This window comes from Labeo rohita, chromosome 6 (assembly GCF_022985175.1).
Source record: "Labeo rohita strain BAU-BD-2019 chromosome 6, IGBB_LRoh.1.0, whole genome shotgun sequence".
NCBI classification, from domain to species: Eukaryota; Metazoa; Chordata; class Actinopteri; order Cypriniformes; family Cyprinidae; genus Labeo; species Labeo rohita.
This window is the reverse complement of record NC_066874.1, coordinates 26,341,637-26,360,390: the sequence shown is the minus strand read 5'-3', so window position 1 is coordinate 26,360,390 and position 18,754 is coordinate 26,341,637. Positions and strand designations below refer to the sequence as shown.

Sequence of the window (18,754 nt, the reverse complement as noted above, 5' to 3'; positions counted from 1 at the left end):
GCACATAGAATATTAGGGAGTGTCATCAAAGTGTTCCGTTCACCGCTCAACGGTTGAAAATGTTTGTTTTCTTATCTGTGGGTCTGATGAGGTGTTATTTGATGTATTTCGTATTTTTACACTTATACGGGCAGATATAGTTAATAGACAAAGCATACAGTAACGTCCCAAAACAATTCGTATTTCAATACAGAATTGAGAATTTTACCACGGTCCCTAACTTTTACGAAACACTGGCGCGGGAAGCTTTGTGACAGACTGAGCTGTTAGCCTGTTTCAGAAACATAGATTCTGTGTTGAAGTCTATATTTAATCAGCATTTATTCATATAACATCTAAATTACAAACGTTTAAGATCAACATCGCAGGTAAAGTAAACACTTCTGACCACACTTTGTCTCAAATACCGTAATTCCGTCGAGTTAGTCGAGTGTGTAATATAGCTCTTGCCATCGTGAAATGATTGTTTACAATCTTCACAGAAAGGATTCTGGGATTGCTTGAACCAGGATTGTCAGTTGTGTTCACAGTTATGAAATTGCTGATTGTTGTACCCCCAACAGGTTATATCCGTTGTTTATTATTTCCATTTGATCTGATCTGAGTTAAAGATGATGCGTAAGAAGAAACGTTCATCCAGCACAGTCGATGACGATTCCATACTTGACGTTTCAAGTAAGTTCCTGATGACGTCACTTCTGAAATAAATAGGGAATGGTTAAAATCTTTGTAAGTTTGGTGTAATTAAAAAAATATTAATGGACTTCACTAATGTGTCTTCATACAGAGTCAAAAAAGACCAAGAGCAGTGGACGACCCACAAAGTCTTCAGTGCAGGATTCCTACCCAGATTCAGTTTTTGTTCAGTTTCTGAAGGAATCTGGTGTCACTTTGACAGCTGGCAGTACTGCTAATGAAATTGGTAAGATAAAGAATGAGAAAGTGTGTATTGTATACAATAAATTTGAAATCATAGGTGAAATCAACTCACATCAACCTTGTTTTCCTCACAGCTGTAGACCAAGTGATATTTCAAAAGCGGCTCCAGCAGCATCTACGAAAAAATCCTAGATTCCCCAATGTGAGAATCACCTCATCATTACATCACTTTTTTCTTTTCACACGAGAAGCTTGCTTTACATATGTTTACACTGTTAAATGGCTGTTTTATAGATAATTCAGGAGTTTATATCTGCACTGGAAACATACATTGAAGACCCAGAGAGATTCAGAAACTGCCTGCTGCCTTGTGTGCCATCATCCTCTTCACAGCAGGATACCAAGTAATGTGCTGATTCTTGTTTTTGTTTTTGTTTTTCATCTGAAACATTACCAGAATTCATTAAAATGTTATTATTTGTCTTTTTTGTGTATTTTCCCTCTAATATCAGTTCTGGCTCCTATCAGGAAAGTCTTGTACGCTTGTTGCTTGGAATAGAGATGCTACAGGTAAATATAATAGCTCAATTTACCTCCTAAAGTACAAAGCAAAAAAAACAAAACATAAACAAATCTAAGATATACATTACCAGTCAAAAGTTTTTGAACAGTAGGATTTTTAATGTTTTTAAAATAAGTCTGCTCACCAAGCTTGCATTTATTTGATTCAAAGTACAGCAAAAACAGTACAGTTTTTAATATTTTTTACTATTTAAAATAACTGTTTTCTATTTGAATATATTTTAAAATGCAATTTATTCCTGTGATTTCAAAGCTGAATTTTTAGCATCATTACTCCAATCACATGATCCTTCAGAAATCATTCTAATATTCTGATTTGCTGCTCAAAAAACATTATTTGATATTATTATTATTATCATGTTTAAAACAGCAAAGTAAAATTTTTTGAAGTTTTTGAATGGTATAGTGTATAATTTTACAAAAGCTTTTTATTTCAGATAAATGCTGATCTTTGGATCCTGAAAAAAATGTACTCAACTGTTATAAATATTAATAATAATAAAAATAATAATAAGAAGAAGAATTGTTTCTTGAACCGCAAATCAGCATATTAGAAAGATTTCTATAGGATCATGTGACACTGAAGACTGGAGTAACGATGCTGAAAATGATTTAGCTTTGGTCACAGGAATAAATAAATGTTTTTGCTGTACTTTGCATCAAAGTAAATCAAAGTAGATCTTTTTTAAAAATCTTACTGTTCAGAAACTTCTGACTGGTAGTGTATATTCCTTTCCTACATTTAGACTGGTCTGAATTATTTTGTCATTCATTATTGTTATTTTATTTTACTTTATAATGTAATTATTATATTATATTTTTAGAAACTGTTTTTATATATTATTCTTTATTTTATATTATATCCTTTTTTATACTATTATTAAAAAATCCTTATCCATTATCTAATCACTAGGCAGTTCATGTAAAAAATTATGGAAATTAACTGGTCAAAAGAAAAAGTATATATTGGATACTGTTCTGTAATGTAGTCTTTTTACATGTTCAGTTGGAATAATGAACTACAAGTAATAACTATATTTATTTTATTCTAAATATTTGGGGAAAAATTTGTGGTAGAATATAAATAATATGTGTGTTTTTTTTTTTGTTTTTTTTTTTTTTTTTTCCAACATTTAGCCACTGGTCATAAACACTTTGTTTGAAAAGCTTCCAGAATTCATGTTTGAGGGGTAAATGTTTTTTTCGATTACTTTTTATACACATCACTTTACTTACAGACACAGTCCTCTAACATTTGATTACCACTGACGGTAATGTGCTCTGTTACAGTGTGAGTGAGGACGGCCTCAACGTTCCCCGTCTCATAATAAACCAGTTGAAATGGCTGGACCGAATTGTAGATGGCAAGGTACACAGTCCACTGATAATGTCAGTGTGAGAAGCCTACATGATGAATGTTCCAGTAAACATCATAGTTGCCAACAGTTCCTTTGTAGCAGACATAAATGTTTGTCTTTGCCAAATTGTGGCCTTGTCGTGTCTGACTGATATAATTGCTGTGTACGTGTAGGATTTGAGCAGCAAGCTGATGCAGATGGTGTCTGTGGCTCCGGTGGAGATCCAGCGGGACATTATTACAAGCCTGCCTGAAATCCTGGAGGACTCCCAGCATGGAGACATGGCCAAAGAGCTAAAGTACATCAGCAGTAGCAGAGCCTGTTGTTTTTTGTGCCATTCCCCAATGCATGGAATTAAAGTTGTGTTGTTTTGACCTATGTTTGGTTTAGTAATTATGGCTGGCTGTGATGGTAATGTTGACTGTGACTATGATGTAAGTGCTTATTATCATTGTGTCTATTGTGTTTAAGTAAGTCTGTGTTTGTGTCTGCTCTCTTATGCAGTGGCTTACTTCAGCAGAACACTCAGCTCCCTGTGCCTATATTGGATGCTTTATCCAGCTTGAATCTGAGCGCTGCTTTACTGTCCGAGGTACTTTTAAAAATGCAAATATGTTCCCTAAAAAGTATTTGGTCCAAGTGTTACTGCTTTAAATAATTGCTTAAAGATTAGGTTTTATGTTTAATGTTTTAGAAAGAAGTAATTTATACTGCATTCATTTAATTCAACATAGAGTAAAACAGTAATATTATTAAATATTATTACAATTTAAAATAACTGTTTGCCATTTTAACATATTTTAAAATATAATTTATTGCTGTGATGGCAAAGTTGAATTTTCAGCATCATTACTCCAGTCTTCAGTGTCACATGATCCTACAGATATTCTAATATGCTGATTTGGTGCTCAAGAAACATTTCTTATTATCATCAGTGTTAAAAACAGTTGCTGCTTAATATTTTTGTGCAAGCTCTGATAATTTTTTCCTTTTAAAGCGTCTTTGCTGAGTAAAAATATTAATTTATTTTTCTGCCTATCAGGTGCGTGAGGCAGTAATGGGAACTCTCTCTGCTGTGCAGTTAGAGGATCTTCCTGTTGTAGTCAAGTTCATCTTACACTCCATCTCTGCATCTGATGCTAATGAGGTTTGGCCTCTAAACTGACCTTTGTTTATGGCATTTTTTTAAATTTCTGGTCATGAAAATTTTCTTGCTCTGATAGACTGTTTTGCTAATGTCTATTCATGCTCCTCAGGTGGTGTGTGACCTGCGTAAAAAGCTGGAGTTGGAGCAGTGTGTTTTGCCAGCAGTTCTGCAGGCCTCCCAGAGTCGTATGAAAAGCAAAGCCGCATCAGGGTGAGACTTTTTCCTCCTATCTGTTGAATGAAGTTCTGTCTTCATTTACTTAATCTCATCCATCTTGCTTTCTTCCATGGAGGACAAATAAGATGTTGTGAATTTGTCCAGTTCTGCTAGCCGTGTTCTTTCTTGTTCTTGATTTTCATGTCATTGCTCAGGTCCTCCAGTGTCCCATCATGCAGCAATGGTCAGGATAGTGTGACTTTAGTTTTGGAGGTCATAAAGTCAGCTATTCGCTTTCAGAAAACCATCTCAGAGGCTTGGTTGAAAGTGAGTAGAGAATTCATATAAACTTCATTGCTTTTTTTTTTTTTTTGTCCGCCTTTGTGCCTTCAAGCACTTGGTACTACAGTTGAGGTCAAAAGTTTACATCCCCCTTTCAGAATCATTAAATATGTTAATTATTTTACCAAAATAAGAGTGATCATACAAAATGCATGTTATTGTCTATGTAGTACTGACCTGAATAAGATATTTCACAAAAAGATGTTTACATATAGTCCACAAGAGAAAATAACAGTTGAATTTAGAAAAATGACCCGGTTCAAAAGTGTACATCCTCTCAGTTCTTTTTACTGTGTTCTTACCTAACTGACCAACAGCTGTGTTTTTTTTATTTTTTGTTTTTTTTTTGTTTAGTGATAGTTGTTCATGATAGTTGTCTTGTTAAACTGCCTGCTGTTCTTCAGAAAAATCCTTCAGGTCCCACGAATTCTTTGGTTTTTCAACATTTTTCTGTATTTGAACCCTTTTCGACAATAACTGTATGATTTTGAGATCCATCTTTTCACACTGAGGACAACTGAGGGACTCAACTATTACAGAAGAAAACTTTTTGAATGTGAAGATCGGTAAATTTAACTTATTTTGTTTTCTGGGAAACATGTAAGTATCTTCTGTAGCTTCTCAAGGGCAGTAGTAAAGGAAAAAATATGATATTTATGCAAAATAAGAAAAATGTATCTCCATTCTGCTCAAAAGATTTCACCCCCCAGCTCTTAATGCATTGTGTTTTCTTCTGGAGCATCAGTGAGTATTTGAACCTTCTGTAATAGTTGCATTTGTGTTCCTTGGTTGTCCTCAGTTGTGAATCTTTCAAGGGGATGTAAACTTTTGAACTGGGTCATTTTTATAAATTCAGTGATTATTTTCTCTTGTGGACTATATGTAATCATCTTTTATGTGAAATATCTTATTCAGGTCGGTATTAAATAAAAAAATAACACGCATTTTGTATGATTCCTCTTATTTCGGTAAAATAATTAACATTTTTAATGATTCTGAAAGGGGGATGTAAACTTTTGACTTCAACTGTATATTCTCATGCAATTTATTTAATTACTCTTCACTTTTTTTTTTTTTGATTTTCAGGCCATAGAGAATATTGACGAGTCAGAGGACCATAAGGTTTGATTGATTTCCATTAAAAATTAAATTAATGCATGTATCTTAACATCCAAATGCAAGAATTAACGCTACTACTTGTGTCTCTCAGGTGGTTGATCTGCTGGTGCTGTTCATCCTTCACTCCACTAATGCAAACCACAGCCGGCGTGGGGCAGAGAGAGTGCTCAAGGTCAAAGTTCGCAAGGGTCTGATTCAGGAAAACCTCTTGCAGAAGACCTTTAAGGGTCATGCTCAGGTCTGCTTTCATTCACATGATTTTGACTGAAGAAATATACCTAAATATGCTACCTGAAGTTTTGACTTTCTTTATGGTGTAAATATTTCATACAGGTGATGCGGGGTTATTTCCCATCCATTCTGACTTTAGCTCAGGGACTCTTGCGCTCTCCAGACTGCTGTGTGGTTCCTTTCGGAGGTCACATGTACAAACAGGCCTTTACTGCCTTTGACTCCTACTGTAAGCAGGTATGAATACCTCTTGTTAGCTCACAACAAACACACTGCATATTTATGGACACTAACATTCATTTGATGACATGCTTTGATGTTTTTGTTGCGTAGGAGGTGGTGGGCTCTCTGGTCACACACGCATGCAGTGGCGTGAGTGGCGAGGTGGATGTGGCTCTTGAGCTGCTTTGTGAGCTGGTGTCTCAGAAACCTGCAGAAATGAGCCAATTCACTGTTTTCGTGAAGGTACAAACACTTGCCTTAATGTCCATTTGGAAGGAATTTTTATTTTTTTTTGAGTACCCAAAAATGAAAATTCTGTCATTAATTACTCACCCTCATGTCGTTCCAAACCCTTAAGACCTTGAGATATTTTCGGAACACAAATTAAGTTATTTTTTATGAAATCAGAGAGATTTCAGACCCTACATAGACCGCAACGCAACTGACATGTTCAAGGGCCAGAAATGTAGTAAGGACATCGTTAAAATAGTCCATGTGACATCAGTGGTTTAACCGTAATGTGATGAAGCTATTAGAATGTTTTTTTGTGTGCAAAAAAAAATTGCAGTTGAACCACTGATGTCACAGGTCTTATGGGTTTGAAACATCATGAGGGTGAGTAATTAATGACAGAATTTTCATTTTTGGGTGAACTATCCCTTTCAGTCAGATTGACTCGAATTAGCCTGATTCAAATTTATTGTTTTATTTTCTTTGTTATTTTTTATTTAAACTACTTTGGAGAAATTGTTTGGGTCTTTTTAAGTACGTAATGATATTTAATGTGTTTGCTGGTGTGAAATGTGGGTATTCTGGCAGGGTATTCTGGACTACATGGACAACCTGACCTCACAGCAAATCCGACGCCTCTTCCACCTGCTCAGCCGCCTGGCATTTGGACAGGAGCAGCACGGAGGACACATTCAGGTGAGAAACACACTGCTTCTTAAAGTTAGTTGTATTTTTTTCAATTATATTGGGATAGCTATTTAAAAAAATCAATTTTGTCAAATCTTTGTATGTCCCACACCAGGATGACATGCACATCGTGATCCGTAAGCAGTTGTCTAGCACGGTGCCCAAGTACAAGCGAATTGGTATCATTGGGGCGGTCATGATGGTGGGCAGTATGGGGGCATGCAGGTACCCTCTTTTTTTTTTGCTGGTGCATTGCAATGTTTTGCGCTTATACATACTCAGTAGGATTGTGATCTTTGATCTTCACTCTTCTTCTTCTTGTGTTGTTAATGTAGAAATAAACCTGATGACTCTCAGGGTGGCACACTGCCCAAAGATACACACAGACAGGTGAGTGAGATAATCTGCACACCAATACTGCATTTATTCGATCATACATATAGTAAAAAGCAGCCATATATTACAATTTAAAATGACCATTTTCTGCCATTTATTTGCTTGTAAATGTGTTGCCTACCTTTACTTCATGTGTTGCCTATTTTGACTCCTTATTTGTCACTGGCCTTTATACCACATAAGGCTTTGAATGTTGTATTGTGTTGGTAGGTGATGGCTCTGTTGGAGCTGGTGCGCACGAGCAGTGAGAGTTCCCCTGAAGCTGCCGCTCTCTATTACGATGAGCTGGCCAACCTGCTGCAGACTTGCAAACTGGACCCTCTAGTGCAGGTGTGTGTGGGTTATTGAATATAAATAGGTGATTTGTTTTTGCTGGTTTTTAAAAAATAGTTTTAAAGGAGTAGTTCACTTCCAGAACAAAAATGTACAGATAATTTACTCACCCTGTTGTCATCTAGATGTTCATGCCTTTCTTTCTTCAGTCTTAAAAGAAATTATGATTTTTGAGGAAAACATTTCAGGAATTATCTCTTTATAGTGAACTTCAGTAGTGCCTGTGAGTTTGAACATCCAAAATGCAGTTTCAGTGCAGCTTCAAAGGTCTGTAATTGATCCTAGCTGAGGAATAAGAATCTTATCTAGCAAAATGATTGGTCATTTTAAAAAAAAAAAAAAAAAAAAAAAAACATTTCTATACTTTTTAACCTCAAATACCCATCTTGTCTAGCTCTGCGATGCACATGTGTAATCTGGGTCAATACAGTTACGGGCACCATTGAAGTCCACTATATGGAGGTAATTCCTGAAACGTTTTCCTCAAAAAACATAATTTCTTTACGACTAAAGAAAGAAAGGCATGAACATCTTGGATGACAACAGGGTAGGTACATTATCTGTACATTTTTGTTCTAGAAGTGAACTTTTCCTCTGAGATTGTTTAGAAAAAAATTAAAATAGTCTCCAAATGGGTATTTTAATGGGTGAACTGTCTCTTTAACTGAGTTATAGACAAAGATAATAAACTTCAGATGGATCTCTTCATGACTAAAAGGTCTTCATATTAAATTAGTATATTAAACTTACTTTGATGGTTGTGTCATCCTCAGGCATGGATCGGGAAGAGTGTGTTGGAGGATTTTCAGGAAGACTTTGTTGTAGACCTTGGACCAGATATATCGGGGTGAGTGACACATTCAGGCCTCATAAAGAGTAGTATCATCATTATGACCTGCTTTTTTTGTTTGTTTGTATTCTCAAATTAAAGTCCGTTTCACTTATTTCTTTAAATTCCAGAGTTTTTTGTCTTGACTTTCTCATGACCTTTCGTGTGTGTGTGTCTCTCAGCTCATTCCTGTTTCCTGCCTCTGTGATGTATAATTTGGATGAGGATGAGAGTCAAGGGGGAATCGCCATCAATCTACTGCCACTTATGACTCAAGACCAGCAGCATAAAACAGACACAACACAACCAGCTGGAGTCAAGAAAGAGAGGTCATTACTAAATACTCTATGCTGAACTCAGTTTAACCCGTTACTGTAGACTGCAAAACAAGATGTTTATACTAATATTTTCATATTTGAAGTTGAATGTGCAATTATTTTACACACTATTTGAAAATTCAAAACAAATTCAAAATAAACTCAATATATTTAAAAATCGTGCATTTCACAATTCTGCCTTTTACAGGCGTGTGTCTCCACTTTGCCTGTCCCCGTTTTTCCGCCTGCTGAGGTTGTGTGAAGAGGTGCAGCACCAAGGTGATCTGGAGGAGATTGATGCTTTGCTAGGTCAGACACTGTACACCTGCACTTTTTCTTTATCATTCCATTCTAGATAACAACTTCTTAACAACTGTGTTTTAGATGCCTCTGCTTTTTCATTATATTATGATTATGTATAAACTGTAAGATTATTTGTAACATTGCAAGAGGCATAAAAGGTATGTAAGGTTAAAGAAAAGCATGTTTGGAGAGTTTTATTCTGTTATATAGGCTGTCCTCTGATCCTGAACGATATGGAGGTGACGGAGAAGGTGGAGAGTCTGTCTAAGGCTGAGAGAGAGTTCCTCTGTTCTCTGCTCTTTTACACCATCAACTGGTTCAGAGAGGTTAGTACACCTCTTCGTTACAGCATACTACTAATTTCAGAGTGATTTTTACAATCATCACAGATCAATTCAAGTTCTGATATGGTTATTTTGCCTTTTTTAAGTGCTTTCTATAATTGAGAAGTCTGTGTTTATTTTATTATTTGGGACTACAGTTTGAAATGGTGTTTTTTTGTTATATAATAATTATTGTATTCTAATATGTATAGTATGCATGTCTGTTTTATGAATGTAGGTGGTGAATGCATTTTGCAAGCAGAACGATCCTGAGATGAAAATGAAAATTATAACTCGTATTCAGAATATCACTTACCTTCAGAGTTTACTGCAGACGTGCTTGGCAGGTACCAGAGAGACAGATTATTCCTCGTCAGTATGTTAATAGGGCCCTGTGATTTTCATAATACGGAAAAGAGTTCAGTCATAAAAACAGAATTTACCGAATAACTCGGAATGTCAGGGAATTTGTCAAAGTTTGACTGAATTAATCAGTTAAATCAATCAAGTAGGTCATTACACTTAAATCAGACCGCAATATGGACTAGTATCTGTAAATATTATGCCGCAAAAATACCATTTAAATGTGAATCCTGCATGTTCTGCCTGTCTGTTTTAATGAATGGAGCAGACGAGCGGTTTTGTTTATTACACACACTGAAGCGCGTGTGATGCTCACTGTGATTTTTATCTTTCGTCTCACTAAATGAGGACATAAATACATGAACAATATCTGCTGAGAGTCACTTCATGAGCATTTGACCGTTCCATTTTAGGAAAACTAGCGTTTTATCATATAAACATAGAAATGTAAAGGTAGACACTGCAAACTGTCAACATAAAAGTCCGGTTTAACTTGAAGGCATAGTGCCAGATATATTACTACTACTTACTACTATTACCACTACTACTACTAAAATGAAACAAACATTATTTTTTAGGGTATAATCACACAACATTTTTTCCATGTTTTAATTTTAATAGTAAATTCCCCTTTGTTTGCCAAAAAAAAGTTTCATTTTCAATAATAATAATAAAGATAAATGAAATAATGTTTTATGCACTTATTTGATAACCAGAACATTTTAAATACACAACACAGAATTTCTGAGGGTAAAAAAGCCCTTTCATAAGGCTATTTTAAGAATGAATTTGAATAAATTAAGTATGCATGTAAATAATTAGACATGCTAAAACACAGAATTTGTAAAATTGTATATGTTTCATGATTTTAATTAATTAGACATGCTCTTTAATTAATACAATTTAATTTAACCATTAAAAAGGAGTTGAGAGAGATTAAAATGGGAACAAACGGAATCCAGAAAAATTAAAATGGAAAAAATGGAATTTGGGAAAAAAATAAAACGGATTTCATAGGGCCCTACCTTAATAAACTGAAAATACATTGACTTGTGGATTTCTCAGTGTATATATATATTTATTTACATTGTCTATTTACTATATTTTTTTTTCTCTGCAAAAGTTAACTTTGTTTTATTGTGTTAGCTACACCAGGCTACACTCCTCCTCAGGCAAACTTTGATGGAGAGAGTGCTGAAGGAATGATACCCTCTGCTTCAATTGCTTTGCCAAAGAAAGGAAAGAAAGGTAAGGCTGCTGGAGAAATCTGCAAACTGACTTGTGCTATAGATAGGGTCAGTCTTTCACTGTTTGTATGTGTGTGTAGAAACATCTGGGAAGAAGAGGAAGGCCTCAGCGAGTAAGAACTCCTCAGGTGACAAATCACAGCTGGAGGGGGCCGCAGAGGCCGAAGATTCGCAACAGGTTACGACCACACATACTTCATGTCTATATGTTTACAAACATTTGTATGAACATGGTAAAGTAGACTGTAAAACCATAATGTTTGAGATGAAAAGTAAATGGACAAAATGTAGCTTTTTTTGTATGTTTTACTTCAATACATTGAAATTTTACTATGGTGTTGGCTGAATTGTAACTTTAAAGCTGAAAATTGTTTGTTGTGGTAGGACCATCCAGAGAAAGAGAGCGAGAAGGAGAAAGAAAAGGATGCCAAATCAGGGGTCAGTCTGTCATCATACTGGCCGTTCTTCAGAGAGCTGGATGTTGAAGCTCTGAGCGTTCTTCAGTGTGGCCTTCTGTCCCGGACGTTATTGGACACTGAGCTACATAGTAAGGTAAAACAAGTCTGTTTGCTGGTCGATTCTTAGTACGAGTACATACTTTTATTTTATGCAAAATTATAGAGGACTGTTTTGTATGTAGTTAAGGGAGGAAGTCCAACTAGGCCCTGCAGAGTTGCTTTTCCTGTTGGAGGACATGTGGCGTAAACTGGACTTCAGTTTGGCTTCTGCACCAGCCAAAAAAGCGCCATTTCTTAAAGTATGAAAACACACATAACTGAACCTGTTTTACACATAAAACATGTTTTTGGACAGTGTTGTTCTAATCAGATATTATTTTATCTATAAAATTTAAAAATAATCACTTAAAACTGAGGGAATTCACTTTAAATAACATTTTTTAAGGCAAATCTTGCCTTAAACTATTTATTTTTGTCCTTTACACTATAATGATGCCTACATTCAGGTTTGGCATTATTGTAATGGAGTTAAGTAGTTTAATCAAAATGTCTGTAAAACTGTAGGTGATGATGTCATAATTAAGTGGATTTAAGTGTAATTATAATGTAATTAAATAATTCAGTTTAACAACAGCATTAAATGTAGTCTTTAGCAAATTTCAAAATAAACATTTTATATTGTACTGTAAATTCACTTAATTTTGGCATCATAATATAATTTAATTTAATATAATTTGCACAGGGTAAAAGTAATCTTATGTAATTAGAAAAATGTAATTAGATGTAAAATAAGTATGAACAATTAAACAATTAAATTAAATATCAATATCAACAATTAAATATCCAGTATTGACCAATACCAATAAATTATAAAACATCTCCAGTATCGGCTGATAACCAATATGGTACTGAAATATTTTCTGTAATGCTAAAGAATACATTTAACAGTGTTGTTAAAACAAATTAGTGTCATTAAAGGTTAACTTTAACAAATGTTTGGTGGCAGCAAAAGCAATCTAAATGTAAAACAAGCATGAACAATTAAATATCCAATATTGACCTCAAATATCGGCTGATAACCAATATAGTACTGAAATTTCTGTAATGTTTTTCTAGAGTAAGATGGATAGAGCAGTTGGCTTTGCTCACTTGCAGCAGAAGAATGCTAAAGAAATCGCCACCTTCTGCACTGAGCTGCTGCCCACACTTTGCACACACCTGGAAAACTGCCACAATCACTTTCAGGTACGCATATGTTTCCATTTATAGTCTTGTAAACATATTTATTATGTGTGCATTAGTGCTGGCTGGCACGTTGGGTTTTATTGCTCTGTTTGAATGTCTGGCCTCGCAGACTGTGCTCTCTGAGAATCAGGGTGTTGTTGATGCTCCTGGTGTCGACGTGAAGGAACAGCAGCTCATGTGTTCAGCCTATCATCTCCTATTGCAAGTGCTACACACTACTTTCAGTTGGTGAGCATGTACTAATGTACTAGTCAGTCATTAGTTGACTTTCTTGACAACTACAAAACTTTCTGACCATCTTTAATCACCTGCTGTTTGTATTCAGGGCCGGATTTTCGGGTCCAGAGCATCGTGCTCTGCTGAAGAGCGCTCTGGGGGTCCTAGCCGGCCGGCTGAAGGAGGACGAGACTGATTTGACCCTGGATCAGCTCAGTAGGTGGGTGCATCAGTGCGCATGCTTCCTACTTGCTGTACAATTTTCAATGTAACCATCTCTACATGGTGTTTTATATGCTCAGGCACGCTTTTGAGTACCTGCAGAACTTCCGAAGCACAGTGCCCAGCCTGAACACTGCCCTGTGTCTGACCCAGCTGCTTATTGTGCTGTCCCAGTATGGAGGATCAAACCACAGGACCTACAGAGAACAGATCAGTGTGTTTCCAATTCTATATACTGTGTAATAATGATGATAGCTCTTTGTAAATTCATTCATTTTCAATGCTATAATTTCCTACAGCATCGCTGTCGAGACATTTCCTCTGTCAGGAGTGGGTTACAGCGAGTGGAGAGAAAGAGCGAGGAAACAAATACAATGATGCTCTTCAAACTCTCCTCAGGTATGTTGTGAGTTACACACAATAATGGTTAAGTTCCCATTCAGTTCCAGTCATTGAGGTGACGTTGTTATTGTTAACTAAAACTACTAAAAATAAGTTTAGGTAATTGAAATAATCTGAAATAAGAGTAAATAAAAGCATAAAGCTTAAAGAGCTAGTTTACCCAAAAATGAAAATTCCAACATTAATTACTCACCCTCATGTCGTTCCACGTAACAAACTTAAACTGAAATTAAAATTTAAAACCAAAAATATCATGGGGACAGGGTTTTAATTCTGTAATAGTATACAAATAATACTAAAATAAATGAATTCGGTGATAAACACATTAAGACCCATGTATATGAGATTCTACTAGGTAGAGGAGAGAGAAATAAGTGAATAAAATGATTTATATGCTTCATGAGTCTCTTTACTCCCATTAATCCTCACTGCATGTTAGAAATAGTCTAATTCCTGCATTATACAAGAAGACTGAATTAAACAAATGAAATATTCATAGTGATCTTCCAAATCTAATATAATTGTTATAATAATATATTCTTTTACTAATTGAAATATTAAAGATTTATGACATTTATAACATCCCATAAATATTTAACGTTGGAAAGCCTATTCTTAGGTTTGCTGAAAAATATGCTAAATGGCAATCATATCAAAGCAAACCACATTTTGAGAATTTAAGTTTTACATTCATAATAGTAAGAATTGTTACTTGAGCACCAAGTCAGCATATTAGAATGATTTCTGAAGGATCATGTGACACTAGTAATGGCAATAATAGCTGCTGAAAATTCAGCTTTTCCATCACAGGAATAAATTATATTTAAAAATTAAATAAAATAAAATATTAAAATAGAAAACAGTTATTTTATATTGTAATTATATGTCACAATATCACTATTCTTACTCTGTTTTTGATCAAATAAATGTAGCATTAGTGAGCATAAGAGACTTTTTGCAAAAAAAAAACAAGTCTCACCCACCCTGAGCTTTTTGAACAGGATGGCCCTTTTTGAAAATATGCCGTTTAACTTGCTCAAAAGAAAATGTTGCCTGCAAGAACTTAACTTGAACTAAAATGCTGTGGTTTAATATTATTGTTTATATCTGAGGATGTTTAAAGGGGACATCAGATGGTCTAATTCCACAAGTTGGTATGATTCTTTAGGGTCTTCATGATTTGTCTGCAACATACTTTGGTTAAAATTCCACAATGGTCGTATAAAACAACACCCTTTTTACTTTGTCAGAAACAGCTCTGTTCACAGCGATCCATTTGTGGCACGTTTTTTTGGCCATCAAAAACAAAATTAATCCACTGCGCCCTCAGTGACGGAGCTCGAGTGGGGAGAAAAGGGCGGACAGCATAAAACTGGCTAAGGGCTGAAATATGCTAAAATGTGACCCTGGACCACAAAACCAGTCTTAAGTAGCACAGGTATATTTGTACCAATAGCCAAAAATAAATTGCATGGGTCAAAATTATCGATTTTTATTTTATACCTAAAATCATTAGGATATTAAGTAAAGATCATGCTCCATGAAGATATTTTGTAAATTTCCTACCGTAAATACATCAAAACTTAATGTGGTTATGTGGTCCAGGGTCACATATGGGACAGTCCATCAGAGGTCGTGGGCGGGGCCTGAGCAGTATGAGGTCATACTGCTCATAAAATCAAAACGACTTGATAATTGAGACTGTTCAAGTTTTTTATGGCTTAAAAAAAAGAGTGAATGGATTTTTATAATTGTAGGGTGGTTGTGTCCACACACTACTAAGACACAATTATATGCAAACACCATGTAAAAGTGAATTTTAAATCAATTTGGCTTTCCACTGTAGTATTTATCTGGAGCACACTGATGATGTTCTGAAGGCCGTGGAGGAAATAGCAGGTGAAGGGGTTCCAGAGCTGCTGAATGCTGCTAAAGATGCTAACTCACGCAGCTGGCCAACACTCAACAGGTACAGCAGGCTGTCATATTAAATTAAAAACTATATGTACATGAAGTATTCTTACCAAAATATTTGACAGCTCAGTGTTGAATTTGACCAATCAGAATCAGGTATTCAAGACAGTTGTGTAATAAAAACATACCGGTGCTCTCCTGCTGCAGGCAGACGTTCCTAGTGTACTACAAGAGCATGATGGCAGAGCTAGAGAGAGCCGTCCGGAAGATTCCTCCCAGCAAACACACAGATAATCAAGAGGTGTGTTTGTTTGTTGTGTGGGTGTAGATATTAATTATTATTTGGGTATCAACAAGAAGTGTGTCTCAAGTTTATGACCTAAATCTATTCAGGTGCAGAGCGAGAAGCTCCTAACATGGAATCTGGCTGTGCGTGACTTCCACATCCTCATAAACCTGGTCAAGGTACAGAAGCCTTCACATCTTTCCTGTTCTCCCAGTGTGACATCACATGTATGACTCACATTCTTGTGTGTGTTTTCTATGGCACAGATGTTTGACAGCAGACCTGTACTTACTGTGTGTTTAAAGGTAAGAAGCATTTGCAGACATGAAGGTATGTGTATGAAGAAAATGTCATTCAACACTGTTTTTGATAATCTTGTTCAGTATGGTCGTCTTTTTCTGGAGTCCTTCCTCAAGCTTGGAATGCCTCTGCTTGACTACAGCTTTAAAAAACACAAGGTATTTCTGTCTCATTTATTAAAACGTATGTGTAACGGCACATCTTGAGCAAAATTTATCTGATTAGTAAATAAGATTTTAATCTGATCTTCTTTGATCTTCTCAGGAGGATGTTCAGAGTTTACTGAAGACCTTCCAGCTCAGTACTAGACAACTGCACCACATGTGTGGTCACTCAAAGGTGAATTACAGCTTCTGCAGTGCATGGTGGACTGTGGAGAAAGAGTGGGATTAAAGATTAAAATGAGAAAATTGCAAAATAAATAAGCTTTTCTGTACTTATTATTATGACTGTTTTACAATTCACAGATTAGGCAAGATACAGGGTTGACCAATCACGTTCCAGCCTTGAAGAAAAATCTGGAGCAGTTTGTGTATCGTGTGAAAGCCATGCTCACTCTTAACCATTGCCAGGAAGCCTTCTGGCTGGGGAACCTGAAGAACAGAGACTTAAAGGTGAGATAGGAAAAGCCACATCATAAAGCATTTTTTCTGCACTAGTTCAGTAGTTTTTACTTCCTCTGGTGACATTGTCACTGTTAGTTTTGCTGCATATTTTAAAAATGTTAGAAGAAAATTTATTTTTACTAAACATTAAAGGGATAGTTCACACAAAAATGAAAATTCGGTCGTTAATTACTCACCCTCATGTTGTTCCAAACCCATAAGATCTTTGTTCATCTTTGGAACACAAATTGAGCTTTCTGACCCTGCATAGACAGCAATGCAACTACCACATTTAAGGCCCAGAAAGGTAGTAAGGATATTGTTGAAATAGTCCATGTGTCATCAGTGGTTTTACCGTAATTTTATGAAACTACGAGAATTCTTTTTGTGTGCAAAAAAAGCAACAACAAAAGGAAAGACTTTATTCAAGAATTCTTCTCCTCTGTATTGAATAAAATCATTATTTTTATTTTTTTTTTGCACACAAAAAATATTCTCGTAATTTCATAAAATTACGGTATATGGAGGGTCAGAGAGCTCTTGAATTTCTTCAAAAGTATCTTAATTTATATTCTGAAGATGAACAAAGGTCTTATGGGTTTGGAACAAGCATGAGTGTGAGTAATTAATGACTGAATTTTCATTTTTGGGTGGACTATTTCTTTAAGATTTTTTACAGTGTATATAAAGTAACTTTTTTTATTAAGGTTAAGAATTTGCATAATATATCTGTAAATTATACAGCTGTAATATAAGTCTATAAAGGGCACAGTGTAGCATTTACAGATAATAGAGTGATGCAAATGTTTCTTTTTTTTTCTTTTGTTTTTTTTTGTTTTTTTTGCAGGGTGAAGAGATTCTCTCACAAAGGTCACAGGCAGCTGATGAAGAGGAGGAAGAGTCCTCTCAGGTGCAAAGTGAAGAGGAGGTATAATGACTGACTTTGCATTATCCTATTATATTGTAAGAATAAAAAGTCTCTTATGCTCAACAAGGCTGGATTTATCAAAAAATACAGTAAAAACAGTAAAACAGTAAAAACAGTAATGTTGCCAAATCTTATTAGAATTTAAAATAACATTTTTCTGTATTTTTCATTCCTGTGATGTCAAAGCTGAATTTTCAGCATCATTGCTCCAGTCTTCAGTGTCACATGATCCTTCAGAAATAATTCTAATATATTGATTTGGTGCTCAGGAAACATTTATTATTATTATCAGTGCTTTAATATTTTGTGGAAAAAATATATTAAAAATAGGAATCTTTCTATATGGCTTCTACAGCCTGAAATAGAATGCATAAATGCACACTTTGAAAATCTTCCAGATATATCATAAATATCATCTGAATTCCTTACTTTTGGCATTATAACATACTATGATTTCCCATCACTATGCATGATGCTGTGACCTCACAGAGCACACTGTTAAATTAAGTTTGATTAATAGTATTTTTTCATATTTAAACTCATTTCAAACATACTACATTAACATAGTCATCACCTGTTCAGCAGCAGTATTTTGTTATAACGCATTGTCACGTAATTCACAAAAGCAAATATACAGCATGGTTATAATTGCTTTTAATAGCCTGGAATGAATTTTGATTTGCTTGTTTGGGAGTTTAATTTCCTCAAGATCTTTTATGAGATTTTGTGATGTCTTTCACTTTGTGATGCTTCATGCAATCTGTTTTGACACAGGAGAGTGACTCTGATGACAGGAACAATGAACAGGAAGAAGTGGAGGAGTCAGATGAATCAGACTGAAAAAAGAGATTGTTGCACATTAGCACACGACCAGTATTGATGCTTTATTATTACATCTTTATTTTTGGAATTTGTTATTTCCTATATTAAATGGAAAAGACCTTAAAACTGTTGTACAATGTTAAGTTAACTATAATCAAGTGGTTTTCTTGAACAGCTCTATTTGTATTTGCATGTTTTAACATGCAACTTGTTTTTGTTTTCATATTCAATACAAATGTAAATGGTAATAAATTTGTCAGACTTTAACAGTGTTTTTTTTTTTTAGTGTTT

General features: G+C 35.1%; 1 protein-coding gene across 1 annotated transcript; it reads left to right on the top strand.

Moving 5' to 3' along the window:
• Window positions 1-51: 51 nt before the first annotated feature.
• On the top strand, window positions 52-18,712 carry fancd2 (FA complementation group D2). The gene is made up of 44 exons (XM_051113177.1): window positions 52-368; window positions 564-675; window positions 788-922; window positions 1,014-1,081; window positions 1,174-1,283; window positions 1,392-1,449; window positions 2,599-2,651; window positions 2,752-2,830; window positions 2,993-3,117; window positions 3,324-3,411; window positions 3,862-3,966; window positions 4,076-4,176; window positions 4,338-4,449; window positions 5,551-5,586; window positions 5,675-5,821; window positions 5,917-6,051; window positions 6,148-6,279; window positions 6,856-6,963; window positions 7,070-7,179; window positions 7,290-7,344; window positions 7,561-7,680; window positions 8,457-8,530; window positions 8,695-8,841; window positions 9,038-9,138; window positions 9,343-9,458; window positions 9,694-9,802; window positions 10,965-11,066; window positions 11,146-11,243; window positions 11,450-11,617; window positions 11,706-11,822; window positions 12,640-12,768; window positions 12,878-12,996; window positions 13,094-13,204; window positions 13,287-13,420; window positions 13,506-13,605; window positions 15,455-15,577; window positions 15,730-15,823; window positions 15,916-15,987; window positions 16,075-16,113; window positions 16,192-16,266; window positions 16,373-16,447; window positions 16,576-16,722; window positions 17,561-17,641; window positions 18,416-18,712. Exons 2-44 carry the CDS (start codon window positions 612-614, stop codon window positions 18,479-18,481), a joined length of 4,338 nt encoding a protein of 1,445 aa, XP_050969134.1. The 5' UTR covers window positions 52-368; window positions 564-611; the 3' UTR covers window positions 18,482-18,712.
• The last annotated feature ends 42 nt before the right edge of the window (window positions 18,713-18,754 follow it).